This window comes from Sceloporus occidentalis, unplaced genomic scaffold (genome assembly GCF_023333645.1).
Source record: "Sceloporus occidentalis isolate IW3139 unplaced genomic scaffold, rSceOcc1.0.p SCAF_2, whole genome shotgun sequence".
Lineage (NCBI taxonomy): Eukaryota > Metazoa > Chordata > Lepidosauria > Squamata > Phrynosomatidae > Sceloporus > Sceloporus occidentalis.
This window is the reverse complement of record NW_028316982.1, coordinates 61,141,327-61,164,883: the sequence shown is the minus strand read 5'-3', so window position 1 is coordinate 61,164,883 and position 23,557 is coordinate 61,141,327. Positions and strand designations below refer to the sequence as shown.

At 39.2% G+C, this 23,557-nt stretch overlaps 1 protein-coding gene across 8 annotated transcripts in view; it reads left to right on the top strand.

Moving 5' to 3' along the window:
- The window catches only part of BTRC (beta-transducin repeat containing E3 ubiquitin protein ligase), a 207,599-nt gene that overhangs the window by 70,973 nt on the left and 113,069 nt on the right, over nucleotides 1-23,557 (top strand). For 7 of the 8 annotated variants that reach the window (XR_016280034.1, XM_089509702.1, XM_089509704.1 and 4 more), the window contains 2 exons: nucleotides 11,110-11,187; nucleotides 20,945-21,034. Coding sequence is in view for 7 of the 8 variants with exons in the window: in XM_089509702.1 (XP_089365828.1) it covers nucleotides 11,110-11,187; nucleotides 20,945-21,034 (168 nt within the window). In the remaining variant the exon portion in view is untranslated. The remainder of the gene's footprint in view (nucleotides 1-11,109; nucleotides 11,188-20,944; nucleotides 21,035-23,557) is intronic. The other variant, XM_089509705.1, reaches the window with a different exon arrangement.

Genomic DNA, 23,557 nt, shown 5'->3' with positions numbered 1-23,557 from the left:
CATGCCTTTAAATCGTGTTGAAAATTTGCTTAAAGCCTGGGCCAATTAACATCGAGATGATGAATGGATGGGTAGATGGGAAGAGCCTGGCGCTTGGGGGCTTTGTGCAGAAGAGATGCTCAGCTGTTGAGCAGCCGACACCAGCGAATAAAATCAGCCATTCATGTGAGCTCAGTCCACCCACTCTTAATGATAATGTCAATCTAGCAAAATATATACACATTGGAGTTGTCATGAGTTCATAAATCAAAGGAGTTTGTCAAAGGCATTCAGATTAACGAGGCAGCAGCAATAACAAGTCAAATTTGCATAGAGAATTGCCTGAATCTCAGTAAATTATGATCCTGTTTTTCATTTGATTATTTGCTAATGTCTCAAGAGGGAGAATGATTATATTAGCATGCAAAATCTACTCCAGAAGTAGGAATCAGAGGTACAGCCGACCAGCACATGACAACAATTAATCAGTTTCTGCATACTACTATGAACACACAAGGCCCAGAAATGAACTCCTTTTATTATTATTTCTCCTTGCTACTGATCCAAATGGTTCAGCTTGACAGCGACTTTATATTGCTTTAACAGTGTTCTGAATTGTGCCTGCAGGCAAGACATAGTTATGCAGCTATAACCAACCTATCCATCTGCCAACCAGATTGGAATTCTCCTATCCAAAGCTTCCATTAACCCCCACTGACAGCTCCAAACAGGATTAAGGATTTGAACGCATAAAAAAGTCCTGTCTGTATTAGACATGGTTTCTTTCTCTGTGTGTCTCTTGCAGACATGCAGATACATGCATGCTGCTAGACATCTGAAAAAGTACTACATCTGTATAGCTTTATAATTAGCACTGGCAAATATAGTCCCCTTGTCTTTCTGCCCATGGAGGGATCAGCTCCCCAGTTGGCATGGTTATTATGACCCCTGCTGTGAGACAAGAGGCAGTCTTAGAAGGTGGTTCTCTTCAGTTGATAGCCTTTTAGAATACTTCCATCCACCCATTAGATCTAATTCCAGCATTTCTTTGGATAGCTTCTGTGGAAGAAATTCTTAGTATCATAGTTTAGACCAGTGATTCCTAAAGTGGGCAGTATGCCTCCCCAGGGGGCAGTGGAAACATCTGGGGGGGCAGTGAGGTGGAAAGGGGGAAGCATGAGGGCACTGAGGGAAAGGGAAGCTTTCAGTCAAAGTACTGGTAAGCAAGAAATACAAGGGGAACCAGCAACCTTTAGGACCATGATGGAGATAAGGGTTGCATAAAAATTCTTTTCAGGGTCCCTTAAAACCACAACACAGCTTCACTGATCATTTTATATGGTAGTGTCTCCCTCTCTTCTGCCTGCCTGCTCAGCTGTGACTTTCAGTGGTGGTGGCAGGGGCGGTTGGGAAACTTATGGGGCTTGGGAACAGGACATTATTTCTGTGGCTCAGAGTGGCATCATTTTGAGTTAGAACACATGGTGGTGAGGGAGAGGTGCTGATGAAAAGGAGCTTTCAAATTTGGGGCTCTGCTTAAGCTTTGTGAGCTTTTCTGGGCTGGAAGGTTGGAACTGCTCTGCTGATCCTGTTCAGGTAACAGAAGAAACAAGGTTTGTGTATGTATGTGGGGGGAACACTTGAAGTTGTGTGGGGAAGACATGTCTCTGAGGAAGAAGAGGAAGAAACATCTGGGGTCTTGGAAGGAGTCCTTTACCTTGGAGCAGCTCCTATAGATAAAATCCCTCCTTTTCTCCGTCTACACCAGTCTCCAATCCAGGGCATTTGGCCACTGTAAACCCCCCCCCCCCCAATATACAGACCAGCTGCCCCACTCTCCGCCTCAAAAAAGAAAGCTTGAGAGCCCTTCCTCACCAGGGAGAAGCTTCTCCATTTTCACCTGGTCACATTGGGAGCAGCAACCAAGCAACTGGCTGAGCAGTAACCAAGAGGCTTATCGCCCACACTTGCCTTTGCTGGAGTGGCATGGGTAAGAGGTTTCTTGGTTGCTGGTCATTCAGTGGCTTGGTTGTTGTCGTTCCCAGGGTGACCAGGTGAAAAGGGAGCAGCGACTGTGCAGACAGTCAAGCAGCAATGAAGAAGCCTATCGCCTGGGCTGGCTTTTGCCACAGGACTGACACAGGCAAGAAGCTTCTCAGTTGCAGTCAGCCAGCTGCTCAATTGCTGCTCCTAAGGTGGCCGGATGCAAAGGGAGTAATGGCCAGGATTGGTTGTTTTCAGTTTGTAATAGAACTGTAGACCTAATATCAAGAAAATCTCATGGGAGGGGAGTGCTAGGACTGTTGCCCAAGGGAAAAAGGGGGCAGTAGCCAGAAAAGGTGTGGTGACCACTGATATAGCTGTATTTCACACAAATGAGACTTAGCAAGGGCCCCTTATAAACAGTTCCTAAGAATTGTCTCTTCTTTCTCAAAAACATGTTTTCTCTATTAATCCAGTGGGGAAAACATCCATCTTTACCTCACTGCTAGTAATTAGTAGTTACTCTACTAAAAGAAGAACTGAGGTCTCAAACATCATTCACATGCTTAGCATCCTCAGAATGTTCTGATTGTCTTTTGATCTTCCACTGCAGCCTTCCCCAACCTGGTGCCTCTAGATCTGTTAGACTGCAACTTCCATATTCCCACAGTCAGAATATCTGATTGTTAGATACTATGAAGTGTGCAACTCTAGAGGGTACCAAATTGGGGGAAGATGCTGTACACTGTGAGAATAAGAGTTAAATTATGACCCAGTTTTTCTAGGAGGAGAAGGCTCTGACTTCCTTACTACTTACCTTATCGTTAGGTAAAATATTCAAAACTTCTTTGACACAAGCATTTTTAATCTGGGCTCCTCCCCCTAATTTTTGTTGTTAACTGCTGTCACATTGAACTAGACGTATGGTAACTTATCAATTAGAGACCTCTAAGGCACCTTGACATCAGCAGCCCTCTACAGGTCTTGCAGACTCAAGGCTGTGGCTTACTTGAGTTAGTCTATATGCAATACAGTAATCTTCTTTGCTCTTAACTTCCACTTTGCCAAGCATTACAGCCAACCCTGTGTATCCACAGATTCAACCATCCACAGCTTGAAAATATTAAAAATATATAATTTTTAAAAGCAAACCTTGATTTTGCCATTTTATGTAACGAACACCATTTTACTATCCCATTGTATTTAATTGGACTTAAGCATCTATGGATTTTAATATCCACAGGGTGTCCTGGAACCAAAAGCCAGCGGATATCAAGGTCCCACTGTATTATCTTTTCTAATGAGACATGTCTCGTCATGATATGTCCAAAGTATGACAGCCTCAGTTTAGTCATCTTGGCTTCCAGGGAAGAGAGCTCAGGCCTGATTTGCTCTAGGACCCAATTTACTTGTCCTTTTCGCAGCCCAGGGTATCTGCAGAACTCTCCTCCAGCACCACATTTCATATGAGTTGACTTTCCTCCCTTCAGTCTTCTTCACTGTCCAACTTTCACAACCATACATAGAAATGGGAAATATGATGGCCTGGACAATCCTACTTTTGGTAGCAAATGATATATTCATACTTGAATTTGTCCAGTTCATTCATAGCTGTCCTAAGTCCTAATTTTCTGATTTTTTAAACTCACATCACAATTTTGATTAATGACTGAGTCACAGTATAGGAAATCCTTGGCTACCTCAACTCTTCACTGCCTACTTTAAAGTCCACCTCATGCATCTGAGGAAGTAGACTCAAGTCAACCTGATATGCAAAGGGATCTTGTGGCAACTTGCAGACTAACTAAAAGAAAGAAGCTGGTAGCATGAGCTTTTTAATGCATTGGTCCTGTGGTTACTGCAATCCCTGGTGACTTTCTTGGGAACTGGAATGTATACTGAGCATTTCCAATCTGTGGACCATTCTTATGTTTTCTATATTTGTTGATATATTTCACTTAGAACTAAGTAGATTCTGTCCCTGTAGCTTGAAGCAGATTTCTTCCTTGAATGAATCTCTCTTTCTTTCACCTCTTTTATATAGTTATTCAATGTATAGCTGTTAGAAAAATTTGTTTTGGGTGATGTCTCTTGCCCATGGTTCCAAACTGGTACCAACTGGATGCAGATGCAGTCTTCTCTGGAACTCAGGATCAAAGCAAACTTCAACACAGACTTCAGCTTGCTGGAACAATGCCTAGTGAAACAGCTGCTGAATTAAATAAACAAACTATAGCATGCTTCACTCTTCAGAGGGCTTTTATTGTCTTAGTTGCTATATACATAAGCTAATAAGCTACAACTGTACAACACATCTTTACTTTCAAAGTCCATTCTCAGAATAAAAAACACTAGATCATAAGATCAACTTTCCCTCAATGCAACTCTTTAGTCCAGCCTCTTTCCCACAAGTTGTCATTAAACATATGAACCAATCACAGTATAAGCAGAAAACATGTCTTGTTTACATTTTGTCTCGTCCGTTGTCCTTGAACACTTTGTCTGAGGCCTAGGCTTTTTTGCCTCCAGTCTGTAACCAATTTAAAACTTTAGCAACCAATGTCACATCTGAACATTTTCAATACAAATATACAATAACAATAGCTTCTTCATCTTTTTAATTTTTCTTGGTCATGCTGTGTCTGGTTGTAGAGTGTCTTTATTTTTGGTTTAAATTTTCCTTCGATTTTTCAGGTCTTGTGGAAGACCCTTTTGATTCTCAACTTCTATTTCTCTGCTTTGACTATAATAGTAGTTTACCTTTCCCCTGTGCAGAGTTCGCTGAACACTTGCATTCATGGTTCTGACTGTATTTCTGACACATTTTCCTTTTGCTTCTTGTCTATCTTTAACAATCTGAAGAATTTAATCTGTCATCCACTGAAGCTTCTCTTTCTTTTTGGCTAAAGATAGCATCTTTTTCCATTGTTCCTTTACAATGTCCTTGAATCTTCTGATTCCCAGTCACTTAGGCTTAATATTGCAAATCTATTTTTTTTAACATTATCTTTCAGCTCTCTGGGGATGTCCTTCAGACTGTATTTTGGCACAACAATTGATTTGGTGTTCTTTAGCGCTGCTCTAATTTTTGATTTTAGCAGTTGTTTGTGTCACAGTTTGTTTATAGTCTTGTTTTTGCAAAGAGAATGTAGCTTCTTCATCTTTTGCATCCAATTATGTAGACTGTCTGATTTCTGTATTGGCTATTCGATGATGCTCATGTATTCAGTTGCCTCTTTGGTTGCCTGAAAAATGTATATGCAGTGAACAAACCGTTGGCTTCGTAAAATTCAATCTGTCACTCTCTTGCTTCATTTCTTGATCCTAGAACAAATTCTGCTAAGATGTTTGATTCTGCTCTTTCAGTTTCTTCCTCTTCTGCCTCTGCGACTTGGATTATGGTTGATGCATTTTCCCTAAAGTGTTACTGATATTATTTGGTCAAGAAATATTATTATATTCCTTGAATGCCTTTGCTATATCTCTCTCCACTGTTAAGCACCCCGCATTTCTTCTTAAATTTTCAGTTCCTGGGTAAACACTGTGTAATTATGTGATGGAAAATGTACCATTCCTTTCCACTTTAGCTTACTAAACTCAAGTATTGCACCCCAAGTATTGCTCCATTTCTTGTTTTACAATGTCTAATTTCCTCTAATTCATGCGTCTCTTATTCTATGGTTTTTCAGAGTTTAATTTAAATCTCTGAGCACATCAACTGCTTAACTTTCTTTCTTTCAGCTTGTCCAGTTGCATCATTAGCCATAGGGCTTCTCATATTTGTTTTCTGCTCTTCCCCAGTAGCTTGTTTGGTGCCTTTCATGTCTCATCTTCTGGTGCTATCTCTTGCTTCATTTTGGACTGTCTCATCATAATGTTTTCAATGTAGAAGGTTTCAGGAGTGATTTATCATTGTCTTCTTCTGTGCAGCTTTGGTATCATTGCTGTTGTTTCTGAGAGATCCTCCACCAGTGTCATTGCGCTGCAACACAGTAGCCGTTCGACACATTTAGACTGGCTGCTCATCAAAAGCCTGTTTGACATGGGAGACGCTACCAGCAGCGTAGTCTCTTGGCTCACAGGAGCATGCAATTCCTCTAACTGCACACTTTAGTCTAGCTGCTGAATACTGTTTCTTTATTTATTATATTAATGTGTATCCTGTTTTTCTCCCAAAATTGGGACCCAAAGCGGCTTACCGTCTTAAAACTTACAATTAAAAACTTACAAAAATACAGTGAAAAATGTACAAAAGTGACAATTAAAATGGAATTAAAAATACTTTAGTTACTGTTCTTGTATTTTACTGTAAAATGTATTGGTCAGACAGTTAGAAGGCAGCAACAATTCCTAATTTGTGCTCTTAAAATCATATTTTTTCTTGAACTGACATCCAGCTGCGATCAGCATAAATGTATGTGGGAACTCTGGCCTGTTACAGACTGCCAAAATAAAGCTGCTTCGGGTCTCTTTGGAGGTATGCTGTTTAAATGATGCATGCATCCTAAGAATCCGGAAGCTGCACCAAAGCTGCACTCCAGTGCTTAGGACTGGAGTGTGGCTTTGGCGCGACCTCCGGACTCTTAGGACCCATGCCTCATTTAAATACCACACCTCCAAAGAGACCTGAAGCAGCTTTATTTTGGCAGTCTGTAACAGGCTTCTATGAACAATTTAGTGAGGAGCAATGCATCCACCTGTATATGTCTGCTGTACATTTAAAACACATAGCAGATCTAAAGGTTACCTACTATTGGAGCCCTGGTGGCGCAGTGGGGAGGCCTGGTGGTACAGTGGTTAAATGCCTGTACTGCTGCCACTCACTCACCAACCACAAGGTTGTGAGTTCAGTACCAGTCAGGGGCTTAGGGTCGACTCAGCCTTGCATCCTTCTAAGGTTGCTAAAAGGAGTACCCAGCTTGTTGGGGGCAATTAGCTTACAGTTGTGAACTACTTAGAGACTGCTTAATGCAGTATGAAGTGGTATATAAATGAAGCTGCTATTCCTATTGCTACCATGGAGAAGAATTTTCTGGTGCAATTTCTGTTTCAAAAATGTTCTAAACCTTGTTGTCCACCTGGAACAAAGATTTTCAGTTTGAAGTGATCAGCTCCATCTTCGCTGCTTCTTAAGGAGCATAATGTTTTCCAGTCTTTCAGCCTTTGCGAAGCGTAACTTAACTTGCTGACAAAAGTGCATGAGCAGCGCTCCTCTTTAATAGTCTGCTGTGTTGGTGCAGTAGAATGGGGTGATGGCAAGCTGTGAGCTACCATATGCACTTGGCAGTCATTGTCTGGTCTTTGTTCAGCCAACCTCTTAGTCTTGCCACCTATAAAGATAATGAATAAAACAAACGCTTCAGATTAGCTGTTTAGTTTCAAGAAAGAAATTGGTACACTTGAAACAAGGTGGGATAGGCAAAAGAAAGACATGGAATTTGTTAATGTATTTCAGCAGAAAGACAGACTTAGGAGCAAAGAGGTGTATAAACTCAAAAAATAAAATTCTCTTTTCTAGATGCTATTACATCCAAAGATGCTTACATATCAATTTGCCATATATTCTTTCACACTTACTTAATTTCTTCTTCAGCATTTACTCAATATTTTACTTATTCACTGAATGTGAATTTTGTTGTCATTCACTCTCTTTAGATCCTTTGATAGAAATATATTCTGTAAATAGAACTGCCAATACCGTAAGTGGTAAATATTGTCTGCCACTTTCTGTTCAGAGAGAGGCTTTCTATTTAGATTAAGCTAAAAACCTATTAGGGAGGAATCCTGTTTGCTTCTTGTACTCTTTAAAACATTTATTTCTTTATTTATAATGTTTTAATGTTACTCTTCAACTCTAAAAGAGCTTCCAGAATAGCTAGTATAGGAGCATGACACACATCTGTTACCAAAATACTAAACTATTTTGTCCCAATTTCATGGTGCTTTGCTGTTCTCTTGTATTTATCTTGATATTTATTCTACATTTCAAATGATACATTGATATCTTCCCCCCAAATATCTTACTGTTATCAGCTCTGTGATTTCCATGCTACATTTCTAAATTCTAAAATTAACTTTTTAAAAAATCTTATAAATGCTTCTTGGGAAGACATTAGCCAGCAGTAATAGGTTTCTGCATTCTGGATTCTTTTTCTGAATGCAATTCCTGATATAAGACAGGGTTACCAGCTCATGCTTGAGTCCACCAAAGAGTTAATTTTCAACTGTGAGTCCCCAAATGTTGTCAGGCTTCAGCTCCCATCACTTCTAGTCATTGCATGCCATGATTAAGACATATAGGGACCTGAAGGCAGGAAAACTGACTGTTAGAGAACTGTGTGAATGTCCACGATTCAGTTTTAGTGGTGTTGTTTTCTGGGTCTGGCTATCAGCACTGTTCCTATGGAATAATACTTGAGAAGTCACTTGAATTTGAAAAGAACAGCGAAGTAAGTGTGCTGCCAATACTAATGAATTGCATACTACCTTTCAACTTTACTTAAACATATTTGTCATTGTGGGGGATTTTGAGATTTCTTTACATACAGTGCCTTGCACAAGTATTCACTCGTTTTGACTTTTCCACATTTTGTTGTATTATTTATAACCTATTGTTGAATGTATAGGTAAAAATATTGTTTGTTGTTAAGTAAACAAAACCAAACAACAATGTGTAGCTTGCATAAGTGTTTACTTTATATGCTGTAGCATGCCTAACAAATCTGCAATGAAGCCCATTGCTTCAGACGTCACATAAATAGTTGAATGGAATCCATTAGTTTACAATTCCAGTGCCACATAATCTCAGATTAACTCCACCTGCTTCAGAAAGGCCCAGAATTTGTTAGAGAAAATATCTAAACAAACAACATAATGAAAACTAAGAAGTTATCAAAACAAATCCCAGATAAAGTTGTGCAGAAGCACCAATCAGTGTTGGATTATTTTTTTAAATCCTAAACTATGAGCAGCCTTGGGACACTGTTGTATCCATGATTTCAGAATGGAAATAATATGTCTTTACTGTGGCTGTGCCTAATAAACACTGTTAGTCCAAACTCAGTGACCATGTCAGGAAGATATTAGTCAGAGAAGCAACCAAGCAGCTAATGGTAACTCTGTTGGAGGTAGAGAGAGCCACAACTGAGATGGAAGTGGGACAACTGTCACCCAGTCACTCCGCAAAGCTAGGGTTTATGGAACAGTGGTGAGACAAAACCCAGCGGTAGACAACCTATATCAAATCCCCTTTGGAGCTTGCAGAAGGTCATGTGGGAGACACAGCAAACGTGGGGAAAGATTTTCTGGGCTGATTAAGTTAAACTGAATTTTTTGTCCTTGCTGCAAAATACGCTGTGCCACAACGCCAGTAGTGCTCATAGTGCTTAGAACAACATTCCTACGGGAAGGCATGGTAGTGGCAGATGCTCTTTTTTGGCAGGGACTGAAAAACTGGTGAGGATTGAAGGCAAGGTGGAGGCAAATATTGAGCCATTCTGGAGGAAAACCTTTTTCAGTCTGGGGCCTGAACCTGGAATAGAGCTTTGTCTTTCAACAGAACAGTGATCTTAACCAACCAAAAATAAAATTGGAGTGGTTTTAAAATGATAATATAAATGTGTTAGAATAGCCTAAGCAAAGTTCAGATCTCAATTTGATGGAGAATTTGTGGCAAGGTTTGAAAGTTGTCATTTACCAACTATCTTCATCAAACCTGACAGAGTTGGAGCAAGAATGGTGGGAGCAAACCACAAGTCCAAGATGTGCAAAACTGATACAAACGTATCAGAGGAGACTTGTTGCTGTAATTGTTGCTAAATGTGCGTCTACCAAGGTGAATACTTCTGTATGCAACAGGTGCAAGTTTAGTTTACTTTTACACCACCATAAAAATAGGTTGTGCTTTCACACTTTTGAATATCTTGTATTTATGAAATGGTAATAAAGCCAAAGGAATCCATTTTAATTCCAGGTTGTAATACAGCAAATTATGGAAAAGTCAAAAGGAGGAGGTGAATACTTCTATGAAGCAATGTATGTTGTTATTGTACTTTTAACAGAATGCAACTAGTCTTGTTAAAATTTGCTGGGATATATATATACTCAACAGTGACAGCGGTTACTAACCATACCGAATGACTGTTGCACAGTGAGGTGCTTCAAAAAGCTGTTTGCAATGCAACACAGGTGGCTATTAGATTAAAGCTTCACTGGACATATAGAACAAGTAGCATGGTTCCTAGCTGCATATGTATCGCTTACTGATATAAAGATCCTTTCATCTATTCACTTCCCATAGTCAAAATAGTCCTAATCATTATTATCATCAAGCATGTACTACTTCAGTATCCCTAGCTGAGTGCTTGGATGCACGATGGCATGGGCTCTTTGTTATCAGTGTAAGATGCAAAAGAATAATTTCACTGTGTTTAACCCTGCTGTTGTCAAAAGCAAAGGCATCCCAATATTACATGGGCCCAAAACAGACAAGCCAAAAGCACTGCCTCCAGGTCAATCCAGGGACATTGATTCAGATGACACACATACAGATATCAGGCTGAAGCTGTGCCATGGCTACCTAAGGCAAAAAAGTGCTCCTTGCTGGTGGTCTGTTGCAGCATACAGTAGCAGCCAGCCTCGGGACTGCAGTGTCTGGTCGCCGCGTTCCCACCCTGGATGGGGAGCAATTGGTGCTGGAGTTGCCAGGGGCCACTCCAATTTGCCAGTCCACTTGACCTCTGTGTAAAAGAGTCAAAATCAAGCATAAGGTGCTAGATCTCATATTGAGAATACAAAATTTCTGACTTGGCAATATTTTGAAATCCTGTTTAGTTGTATGGATCGCTGTCATAATTTTTTATCTTTGGAATCCATTTATAGTGATTTGTTGCTTTCAACAACACAATATATATCACTTGAATTCTATGTACCAGCTACCTACTCCAATTTATTCATACAAATATATGTTAGACAATAATAATAATAATTATACTGTACAAGAAATTTAACTGATAGCGAGAACAAAGTTTTATTTCCTGCGTGATGATTCCCAAAATATCAAGTATATAATTGCTCTTGTTATTTTCTCAGTTGAATGTTGAAAAATAATAATATATTTTTCCCTTTCCCCTCCTGTCCTCTGCATAGAATCCATCTGACAGAGAAGACTGTAATAATGATGAGCCCCCAAGAAAGATCATTCCTGAGAAGAATGCACTCAGGCAGGTATGTAGTTGATTCAGGTTTGCTAAATCCCTCTCCTCTCTCCTCAGCTTGAAACATCTAGAGTTCTTCAGCTTATCTTGAAAGATACAAAACATATGAAGGCATTATCCATTCCTCTCTTCCAACTTATTTTACTGAAAATGTGTGCACACTTATACCACATTCTTTAAAAGGCATGCTTGGGGCTAGTGTCTTTCTAGAGTCACATGGGAGATTCTTCTCTCTGGATCCTATATTGTTTAAGTAAAGACTTGGAAGAAGACTTGACAGTCAGACAGATTATACTGTTCTTTTCCATGCCACAATCACCTGACCGTTATATGTCCAAGAGAGACATTCGTGGCTTCTGCATCCTGCTTGATCTCTTGTGTCCTAACAAGATTGTATTGCTTTTAGGTCAACACATATTTACACCTTAAGTCTTATTTTCTCTGTGTGACCATAATAACGTGAACTAATGGCACCAAATCCCACTTGGTTTGGGAAGCTAAGCAGTGTCAGCTCTGATTAGTACTTGGATGGGAGACTGCCAACAAATACCATTTGCTATAGGCACATACATATACAAAGAAATGCTCAGATATGTTCCTGGCCACACCTGTCCTTAGATATAAACAAAAGGGAAAGTCCAGTGAGCTTGCGAGATGTTCCATTAATGCAGTTGTTGTTTTGTTGTTGTTGTTGTTGTGTGCCTTCAAGTTGTTTCTGATTTTTGGTGACCCTATGGCAAATGTATTATGGCGGTTTCTTGGCAAGACATGTTCAGAAGAGGTTTGCTGTTGCCTTCCCTTCAGGCTGAAAGCATGTTATTTGCCCAAGGTCATCCAGTAGGTTTCATGACTGAGTGGGGAAATGAACCCTGGCCTCCAGAATTGTAGTCCAACACTCAAGCCACTACGCTTTGCTTAATGCAGTGCTGGCTACTAATTTCGAGTATTATTTTGGAAACTGGGTGCAATCATATTCTGGGTTTATCTAAAGCTGTTCCTAAGCTTCAGTGTTTTGTTACACACATAGTAGTATGCTTTTTGGTGAATCCACACATACTCATCGGTATGACACAGCTGAGAATTTTGAGGATAGTGGAAAAAGAAAAGTTATCATTTGGCTGCAAAATTATTTATAAAAGCAAGTTTGGACTAATTTGGTTTACAATATATTTGAGAGGTTGGAGGAGTAAGGAAATGTACATGGGAAATGTACATGGGAAAACATGTACATTTTTGCACCACATGTATGGAATATATATTCCTCATTTAGAAGAAAAAGAAGAAAGCTATATTTTCTGCTAACAAAAAACCAGCTTTCATGGTGACCCACAAAACCTTGACAATGCTGTGCAAATGGTGATCAATATTTTGTAACTGACCATACAAGAGTCAATTCACCATTGCTTTTCTAAAGCAGAGATGCTATGTGAGGACAATTTAAATATGGTTATATCTCAAGAAGACCAATTCCAGTGTCTGTTCTTCTCTATCTGCCAGGAATTAGGAAAATAAATACAGGTAGATGTTATTATTAGCTGCTTTTTGTTGGGGAGTGGGAGGAGTTTGCCATAAAAACTGTAGCAGTCAGATATATACCTTTAGTTCATGTATATGTGGAGTCTTGGAGAACCATGACAAGGGAAGAAAGTTTTTGGCAACAGTATTTAAGCTAACAAACAAATTTCCTCACTGCTAAGTTATAAATTAATTTTAATAGGCTGATCCAGATGGTCCATTTGGAAAATGGATAGCTTGATCTGTTGAAAATTAAACTAAATTTATCTCTCTCATACTTCAAACTGAAGCTAGTGTGAAAAGAGTGCCCATTAAGTCCAGTGAATACAGATGGACCAGCAGGTCACACATGGGACTAATTTGATTCATTTAAAAAATAAATGTGTGAATTATTGAATAAGATTCCTGGTTTGAGCCCTGTTTTGTGCATGTGTGCAGCTTTTTTTCAAAAAGACTCAAATGCTTCAGTGCCTTTTTAACCTGTATTTTTCCATTTTAAATGCAACATTCTTGCCAAAATCTGTAATTAGTTTTCAGTAACCATCATTTAGTGTTGGATCAGATTGGTAGATTGATTAGGTTGGGCATTTGTTATTTTAAGGGCTTCCTTTCCATTGAAGAGATGGATCTTAGTAGCCTAGAGAGGGGAGGGGAGGGGAGGGGAGGGGAGGGGAGGGAGAGCACACTAGCCTTTAGAAACCAATGAAGAGGAAGCTCTCCAGGGATCTTTGAGCCTTTTGGCTATAGGGTTTGTTAAACAGAGCCATGAATGCAGATTTGTAAATTTATTGCAGTGCCATCTGGGTTTTCCCTTTCTCTTCACAGGAACCATATTATTTTCGGCTTGTATCTGTCTATTGTGGTGGTCACTCCCCAGGAGTTTGCCCTCCTATTCCAAAGGAAAGTGATGAATAGCAAAGGTCAGCAAGCATAGGTCACAGGGCAGCTGTCCAGAGCTGCCCTGAACTTGATTGCCCTACTGTCTTAATAAAAAGATTGGCACAATGCAAGTTGTTTAAAGAAAGTAAATCTCCTTTGCTCAAATGGGGTAATAATGAAGTGTCTTTTTGCTGTCAGGACTTGCTCAATGGAGCAAGTGGGAGGAGTCTATGGAGAGAAAATCATGTCAGTGGTGCATATGGGGAAGTGCTGATGACAGCAGAATTGTGATGATGTGCATTGCATTTTTCATTTTGTTTTGAAGTGCAGGAGCTTTTACATGGAATGAAAGTAGAACAACCATCATAGGATCCCTGTCACTGAGAGGCTTCTTTCTTCATCCTCCTTCCAACAGCAGTATTTTCATGTATTCAGTAGCTCACACATAGCAGTTTTATGGCTAAAATATTAAGAGGTTTTAGAGGACTTACAACATGTCTGCCATTTTCTTGGGTTGTATAATTGCGTAGGCATAACTATAAGTTGCTTACAAGCAGGCATAATAAGGATGAGGCAAAGTAAAAGATACATCTCTTCATAATTATTATAGAGTATGTATATTGGAGTAGGGGTGGGGGAATTGGAGTAGAACCCAATAGATTATCAATATTTAATACTTGTTAGTAAAAATTTAGAAGTTTAAAAAGTGATCCTAATTTATGTGTGCTTTGTCTTATTGACATTAAATATTCTCTTTATTTTATTTCTTTTCTACCCAAGAGCAGGTATTTCAATATTATTTGAACAAAAATTCAAGACTTCATTATTGGAGGAATTTGAGATTTCTCAGCAGAAATGTAGTTTTGCAGTATAAAAACCTGTTGGGCCTCCCTTACCATGCTTTAATGTTAATCCAGGCTGTCAGATGTGCTGCATTTCTAAATTTCTCTGTATCAAAGTAAATTGCCAACATTATCTATTCTCCTGATCTTTTGTTCCTGTGCCCACTTACAGCCAAGTTGAACGTGGATAGTGATAAATAAAGCTCTGAATGGGATTCTCAACTCTTTGAAAACAGCATGCTGCCATCTCCCTAGTTATATTTCTTTAAGTGTTTATGTGTATGCGGGATTCTTTTCTCTTGTGTGGCTGGAACCCTGGGGCCTCAGAGCCATGAGAGAGGCCAGAGAGCTAACAAAGTAGCTGTCCCCTTGTTAGCTTGTTCCTTTCTTTAAACAAAAACAAGAAGAAACCCATCTGGCTTAGGGCATTACATTTTCCTCCTCCATACACCTCTATAGACGAAGAGTTTCACCTGCAGTGAGGGTTTACATTGATTAGGGAGAGTGCAGTAATTCAACTCTGGCCATCCACTTCAGTGCTACTTTGCAGTCTTTAAAGGTGCTGACCCATTGAGTTAAACTGTCAAGAGGAGGATAAAAAAGGAGCTTCATCCTAGGAGGTAACAGCTGCTAGGTTTTCAACACCTTGTGTGCTGCTGGAGAAATGTCACCAATTGTCAATGGGAAGAAAAATGACTAACTGGGATGCCATCTTCCCTTTTAATGACTAGCATAAAATGAAGGATTTAAACCTCTGAAGATCAGCAAGCACAAGGCAGGCTGTCATTGGTAGGAAGAAATTGGAGACAATTTTAAATAGGTTTTAGAGATACATTCATGGGTGGGGGAGATAGAGTCAGCCCATCAGGCTCTCATGCCCTTTGAATTATGGTGCACAGTGAACATTAGCTTATCAACTTTATATTTTTAAAAAGCAAGGAAGGGGGTGAGATAAGCCAGTGAACTGAGAAAAAACATACAGTACTGTATTTCTGCTCTTTGGAGGACAGTCTGTTTTCAAGCTGCTACCAGATGGCTAAATACCATGACATTTCTCTTTTGTTTGAGGTTGTGTGGGGTGTTTGAGGGGGGTTGTTTTCAGTTTTTTGTTTTACAAGCAATTCAATTCTCCTTGCTTTTGTCAATATTGCCTCACTGTATGCTTTCCTCAGGTGGGGATGGTTGGGGGAAAGAAATGGGAGAACAGAACAGAAACTGACATTTTCCTTTCTGTTTGATAAAAGAAAAATAAATAAGAAAGGACACACAAAATAGCAAGATAATAAGTCTCGAAAATTGGCTATTTCCTCTTCCCCAGTCCCATTTTGTTTTTAGGTTAGTCATTTTAATTGTACTGAATAATTAGTAGGTACATACAGCCAAGGGAGTATTGTTAGGGAAATTGCTCAGAAAAACCCATTCTCCATCTACTGCTGCCATGTGTTGAGACAGTTCTTCCCTCTAGTGGCAAAATTAGGGACTCTTGCCTCCACAGTAGGCAAGGTGTAATTGCAAAATGACAAACTGAGCTTTGGGGATGTTTCTGTAGATGTTTTTGATTTTGGCTTAGTCTATATTTTGTCATAATGACTTCCTGCAGAGATCTTTCCCCCTATGGGAAACAGAAATTTAGCCTTAAATTTAGTAATATAAAACACAATGGATTCTAGATAGTGCCTTGCAGCATGATTTAATTGTTGTCTTCTTTTTTGAAATTACCTCTATAATTTTTTTTAAAAAGCTTTTAATTTGCAGGCATTATTTAATACTTTTTGAAGAGGCATGTTTTTGGAAATAAATAAATATTCTTTTTTAAAAGTAGTCTGTGTGAAAAATCTTAAGGGTATTTAATGGAGGTCTCCTAAAGCCCCATAAGCGAGATGAAAGCTATCTTTCTGAATGTACAGGAGTGATTTGTTATATAACTTCCTACTTCACTGAATTCTTTGGAGTCTAATAACTATTTTCATACCATTTGTGCAACTGGTGCTTTGGTAGAAAAGCTCTTGTTTGGACAATGAAAAAAAGAGTTTAATAATCTTTTCTCTGGAAATAACTTGGCAGGATACTGTGCAGTTGGATTTTGTTGTGTTTTTACAATATTTCTCTGATAAATCATGTAATTATTGACAAGTGGGAGAAGAAATCTTATTGAACTTTTAGGTTCCTGCACCTATGAAAAAGCTATGTTGTCTTCAGAAATGGTGATCTTTTGGATGAGTGGTGAAAAGAAATGGCTTTTTAAATAGTTCATATGATTTCAAAAAGCATCAACTATTTTAGAAGGAAAACTTGAAACTACTCAGAGATTCAGCAGGTGTTAGGCCCTCTTCACACTGATATGAGAATATTCTAACATGGGGGTCACACAGTAGCACTAACATTGCCTTAGCCATTTGTGGAGAACTGCTCTGATCCCTCATAGTCTGAGAGTCCCTATTTTATGTTTTTAGGTAGGAATTCAAAAATGTAATGTGTGAGTCCTTAAGATGTTTTAAGTCAGAAACAGTCATAGTAAAACCTTGCACAGTATGACTGCTGAAAAAAATCAAGTTTCATGGTAGTTTTCTCTGATTACATAGAAAATATTGAGCAGATACATAAAAAAATACTGAAAACACTGAAAACTCAGTGTTTTTAAAAAGGCATTATTTTCTAATCCATTCTAAATTTTAGTTCTTCCTTTTTCACTTGCCATTTCAGTCTATGTCCACATATTGTGTTCAACCCACCCAGCATAACCACAAGTTAGAACAATTCATTCAAATTTTGTAAATTGAATAATTTTGAGTGATAGTGCACTAGTATGCAAGGTGGTAGCTTGATCCTTCTGTAGGAATGGATGCAGCATTGTTATGTCCTGGTACTCCTCATTGCAGTCCTGCTCCTGACATGATTTGAAATGCCTGTATTTTTGTAGGCATTCTTTTCCATTAGTGTGTGTTTTGCTATAGGCTGCTTAACACTCATCTCAAACAGCTTTTGCAAGGTTAAAGGAATGCTGCTTGGTAACAAGTTTGTGTCATTTTAAATATATACCTTCCAGTAAATAAGGAGGAGCCTAGCAATCAATCCCTTTTAGTGTGTTATATGTTTCACCTGACAACTAAACCCTCTATTGATTAGCCATTACTTTGTTAGATAATCCTGTGTCATTGGAGCCACTGTAAAAATTAAACTCTTTAAAATGCTTTACCCTAGCAGCAGTGTGAAAATTGAAAACTTGTTCAGAATTATAGCCAGCTTTCTCCAAAAGGGTAGTTTTCAGCAAACTGGTTTATGCTTGCATTCTTTATATGCAGTATAAAACCATATTAAAGCACTCCAACGCAAAGCTATCTGCCTCTGGCACAGAATCTAGGCTGCCATTTCAAACATTGCTTCCTATGGCTTGGAAATGCCCTCTGTTGTTGATTGGGGAAGAGATGCTTGGACTGTCCAGGTTTTGAGCTTGAACCTAATTGGGAATCCTATAATAGCCAATATTTGTTAGTACCACAAAGAGAAAATGATGGTAGAATATTAAACGTTTCTCCTCTCAGGACTGTACTATTCAGGGGAATTTATCATTAATATTTTTAATTAATTATAAGTAATCTCTGATAAAGTGGATAGCAATTTTGATGAAAAAATATATTTTTAAAAATCCTGAAGTTAGCAGGTAGATACTGGTTTAGGAGAAATGTTCTCCCTAATCTCTCACGCACATTCTCCCCCTAACTCCAGCTTCTCTTTGTCTTAAATGGTACCTGACACAACAACTGTGGGCATGATATACAAAGTATATGTTTTCTTCATCAGATACATTGCTTGTTCAGTTGTAGCATTAGTTCCATTAAAAGTCAAATAGTTTGGGGTAACTCAGATTTATAGTTATAGCCCTACTGTCGTATTTTTTTTCTTCTGCAGGGGTCTAGAGAGGAAAAATTGTATTTCATTGCAAAAGCATATGCTTTCAAGGCATAATATTTTAGGTCCAGTCATTGGAATTTGTGCATAAAAGGGTAACATAATAGGAGATGGCAGAGATCTCTACCCCAAGCTATTTTATTTTGTTTGTGACCACTTCTGTCTGAAAAGCCAACATTGTCCATATGGTAAGCTGTATCTGAACTTTCTTAAACTTTTCATTCTGGTACCTTCCTAAATCAAGACAGCAGTTGTTCAGGCTCTTTGTGAATAATTAATCCAGCAGTAGTAACTAGAGATGTGACGTCTTAGAAATAAAAACTGAAAATTTTCAATGAAAAAAAATACACCCAAATATATAAAAAATGAAATTTTGGAATTACAGGATATTTTCTTTTAGAATTGTGCATGAAATATTTTATAAAGGAAATGTTTATATGTGTGTGCCCCCACATTATTTCTAAAAGCTGTGTAGTAGGCAAACATGTGTGTAAGATTATATACAGTATCTCACATAATTGGAATTCCTGGTCCTTCTCCTTTTCTCCATTATTTTTATGGGAATGAGCACTTTATGTCTGCTTGGCACAATGGAGGACTAATAGAAACAATACTTTTCTTTGTTTTACTGTTCTTGACAGTTTCTTCTATTTTGTGTGTGTGTGTTCTTTTGGTCTGATCCTCATAAATTGACAAAAACAAAGAAGTACAATATTGTTCAGGTGTTCTTTACAGAGCAGGGCCTTGTAACTCTGTTTATAACAAAGAACAAAGATCATATTTTTAAAAATATGTACAATTTGTAATTATTTTCTGAGAAACTATACTTTTAATATATCAGCCATGATACTTTTATGCCAATCCAAGGGATACAAAATGCATTTTATGCTCCTAAAGTACTAAAATGACTTTCAGTCTGTAAATGGTACTAATATTGCATTTTGTTATTTCTGAAAACATCTGGGGTTTGTGAACAAAATGGAATCCTCCCCCCCACCTTCAAAAGTCCTGGAAATTTTACATCTAGTATTAGCAGCAACAGATGGTTCCTGTGGCAGTGATTTTCATTGTCTAAGTGGAAGTAGGAAAAACTCAGGTCTACCACAGTTTCTATTTTCATGAGCTATGTGTTGGCACCTTTTGTTCTGGTGTTCATAGGATGGGTTAAAATGCTTTTGTTCACTGTTGCTGCTGAGTAACTGGGGTGCTTAACAGACCACCCAAAAGGGTGGTCTGTCGGTGCTGGTGTCTGCTGTGCAAAGGAGCTGCAGCGGACAAACCGTGCGGCTCCTCCACACAGCAAAAAGAAGCCGCAAAAAGTCACTTCTTTTTGCGGCGCCATTATGACACTGCAAATTGCCATTGGCGCACTTGCAGCATCATAATGGCGCTGAGACGTGCTGACGCTAAGCGTCCGCTACGTCAAAATGGCGGCACCCATGTAGAATAGGCGCCGCCATTTTGTACGTGCTCAGCACGTACTAGGGTTAGGGGGCGTCCGGAAAGGACGCCCCTTCCTAACCCTAGTACATGCCGAGCACGTACTTTTGGGCGGTGTGGAACCCGTCGTGAGTTTCAGAGGTACAAATATTTCTTTTTATTTCTTTTATTTTAGGTTGACGCCCTTAAAGAGTGACATGTCCATTATATACTCTACAATTTGATGGACTATACAATGCCATATTGCATTTTCTGTTTTCAAGCAGCAGTGCAGGAATGCAGTTAGCTACACTGTGTATATTTTTTTAAATTTATTTTATTAAGAAAACATATAAAGAAGACATAATACAAAACATACAAGACAAAACAACAACAGCAACAAAAAACACAATATATAAATGATTACAGCGCGCCCATGCCATACGTGGGCGTGCTTTACGCGACTTGAGCATACGCGCTCAAGCCACGGGGCGCGCACAGGGTGGAAGGGGCGGCGCGTCCCATTCAATTGCGTGGGCATGCATGCCCGTTGTGCCCCATGCGCTGCCGCGCCGCCATGCACAAGCCCCATTGTTTACAATGGGGCTTGAGCATAGGCGGAATTCGCCTTACTCGGAGGGATCCGGAATGGATCCCCGCGTAAGGCAAGGGCCCACTGTATATAATAATCCACATTAGTTTCATACACTTCCAACATATCACATGGTATCCCGCTTTTATAACACCATTTATATTCCTCCAAATCGGTATTAAATCATCAGCTTCTATGAAAATATATGAATATCACAAATATATTTATGTTATGCAAAAAAGTTAAAACAAAGAGTTAGGCAAATTAGACAAAGTTAAGCAGCAGAGGTTATAATACCTTAAGTCCACAGTATCTATCTAAGTATTTCCAATCCTTAATTACAACATTTATGTCTTTATTCCTCAGGCTTTCTGTCAAAATATCCAATTTCTTAGCTTCCCACAACTTAATTAACCATTCCTCTTCAGTTGGTACCACATTGTTTTTCCAGTATTGAGCATAGAGAATCCTAGCCAGCGTTACCATGTAGAGAATTAGACGTGACAATTTCTTAGCATAGACATCATCCACAGCTGCACTGTGTATATATGTAATATTGTAGAGTAAATCAAGGTCTTTTATCCCAAACCACTTTTCCCCCCTCTTCACAGACCTATAACAGCTGTGCCAGACTCTGCTTAAACCAGGAAACAGTATGTTTAGGAAGCACCGCTACGAAGACTGAAAACTGTGTGGCCAAAGTAAGTAAAGCTATAACTACCACTGTGGTGTTAGTCAGTGAGCTACAAGTTTTGCCTAGACTGTACATGTATTCTTGCACTTTAAAATTATCATTTCTGAACATATCAGAGCTAAAGTAAGCCTAATTGAACCAGTAGAGTCTTATGGAGCCCTGCTGTAGTATTTAATAAATGACAAGCCCATTTATGTTAATCCTCAGAATTCCTACTATTTCTTTCCCTCATTTTGAAATCTTGATAGCAATATGCTGAAGAGCATAACAATAAGGAGATAGGTTTAAAAGCTTAATTTTGTTTCTTAAAATAAAATTCTAGGTCCAATTAATGGACTATATGTGATATACCCAGTAGGTCTGGCTTAGCGATTGCCATATTAATATGAAAAATTAAGCATTCAGTAGTTGTTCCTCCTGTTGCTAATTTGTTTATTTTTGTGTTCCCTTGTTTGAAACATGTTGCCCACCCTTGCTTTTGCCAGAGAGAACCACTGGAGTAAGGTATTATTATGGCTGAGCTAACATCCCATTTACTCTCCTAGGTCTGAAATGTGCTAAAATGTGAGCATGTGATGCTCTTTCCCCCCTCTGGTGGCCAGTGTTTAGAGTCACACTGTAGGAACCAAGGTTCCCTTACTTAATGTAGTATGGAGGCTTCTGACAGTAGGATGGAGAAACACTGCTGAATAAGTCTCTGATTTTAACACATGCCAAGGGATTGCAAATCAGGAATGTTCCATTTTATATTGCTACAACAAGAGGAGCATTCTCCGGGAAATGTGCATCCTGCCTTAGCTTTCCCTGCAACTAAATATAACTCCTATAAAACAAGAACCGTGTCTGAGGGATTGTGAATGAGTGGAAAACATTCCAGCTACGATGCAGTGTGTATAAAAAGGGCATGTTTAGCCTTGCTTAAGCTTCATGTTTCCATTGGAGGGAAGTTCAGGATAGCCCTGCAGGACAGATCAGTGGATACAACCATCTGTTAGCAAAACCAGCTGGTGCTTTTGCAGCATCTTCCCCCTCTTCTTCTCACCCCCAATAAAATGGCTGATAGGAAAATTAGCACCCTCTTCTTACTCTTCCTTCCTTGGAATTTTCTCTTCTAATTCTTGTTTTACAGAATCTGTTTGCGAAATCTATAGACATGCCATATCCAAATTGTCTTTCTTAGATTTAATTGGAATTCTACAAATATACTGCGGGCAGAGAATAATGTACAAATTTTCTCCACCTTTCAGTCAAACTACACAGAACCTGTCTCCATAAGATGTCATTCTACAAATTCCCAAGTATAATGATATGTTTATGCCTAGTGCCAGGGTGTGAACAGCCTGGGCAATTGCTCATTGTTCATAGCTCTATGGGAAGCTGGTTCAATCCCAGTCAATAAACTCCCTAAATGAGATTAATGTCTTCCAGTGAATTTCATCATGTGAGTGCTGGAGGGCCTAGCTGTTCAGAACCACAGCCCCATACAACGATGCCCATCCCTGTGTGCTGTTGCCAGTCTGCAATCCAGTAGACAGCAGCTTCAGTGAGTTGAGAGCATATATTGTAACTGAAAGCCTGTATGAACCGGCATTATATGCCAGTGTTGGTGGTGTATGCACGCCAGCTGTCCCCATGCCGGCATCATGCTGCACCCCAACCGCATAAGCAGAGGCATCATAGCACTCTGTTGGCGCAGCATTTAGATGTGCTGTGCTAAAGGAGCACCAAAAAGCCACCACCGCCACAGCTAGGCTGCACTTTCCACAATGCAAAAAGGAGCTGCTTTTTGTGGCTTCTTTTTGCGCCACGGAAAGGCCAGATCAAGGCCACAGCATGTGGTTGCTGCAACCCCAATCCGGCGAGGAAAGGGGCAGCACAGAGCTGCCCCTTAGGAGCGGTGTGTTGAGCCCCTCAAACTCCATCTAGGTGGTTGAGTAGCTTTCAAGCCAGATTTAGTATCTCCACTGCAGTAGGGCTAGTGTTGCATCAGATTGACCCCAGTTTCATCTGCCACAATTCTATTTGTTCCTAGGATCCAGTACAGCTGCTGTTAAATGGCAAGATATGGTTAGAATTTAGGCTTATAACTTTGATAAGGCTAGGACCCTCCCCCCCCCCCCCCTATCCTTTAAAGAATAGGGATCCATGCCTAGGTCCTCTCATAGTAAAAAGGAAATCTAGCTGCTAGTGTAAAATACAACTCAGTTGAATAGAATTTTGTATAATTTGTACTAGAACGTTGTAAAACTGGTATTTTTTTCTTACGTCTGCTACTTATTTACAAGTGGGGCTTCTCCCTATTTTTTTATTTGCCAGTTTGGGGCTTCTTTTTCTTTCAAATTGTCCTTTGCTTGCAGTTCCCACCCTCAGATTCTAAAAATAGGTTGACTAGGTTTTTTCCACCATAATCAAAGGGTAAGGTTTTATTTTGTTCAGAGCTTATTAGTTTGACCAGAACTTACATGTGGCTTTCAGGAATTCATGAAGGATATACACTTACAAAACGTAGTTTGTAGTACCTTTAATTAAA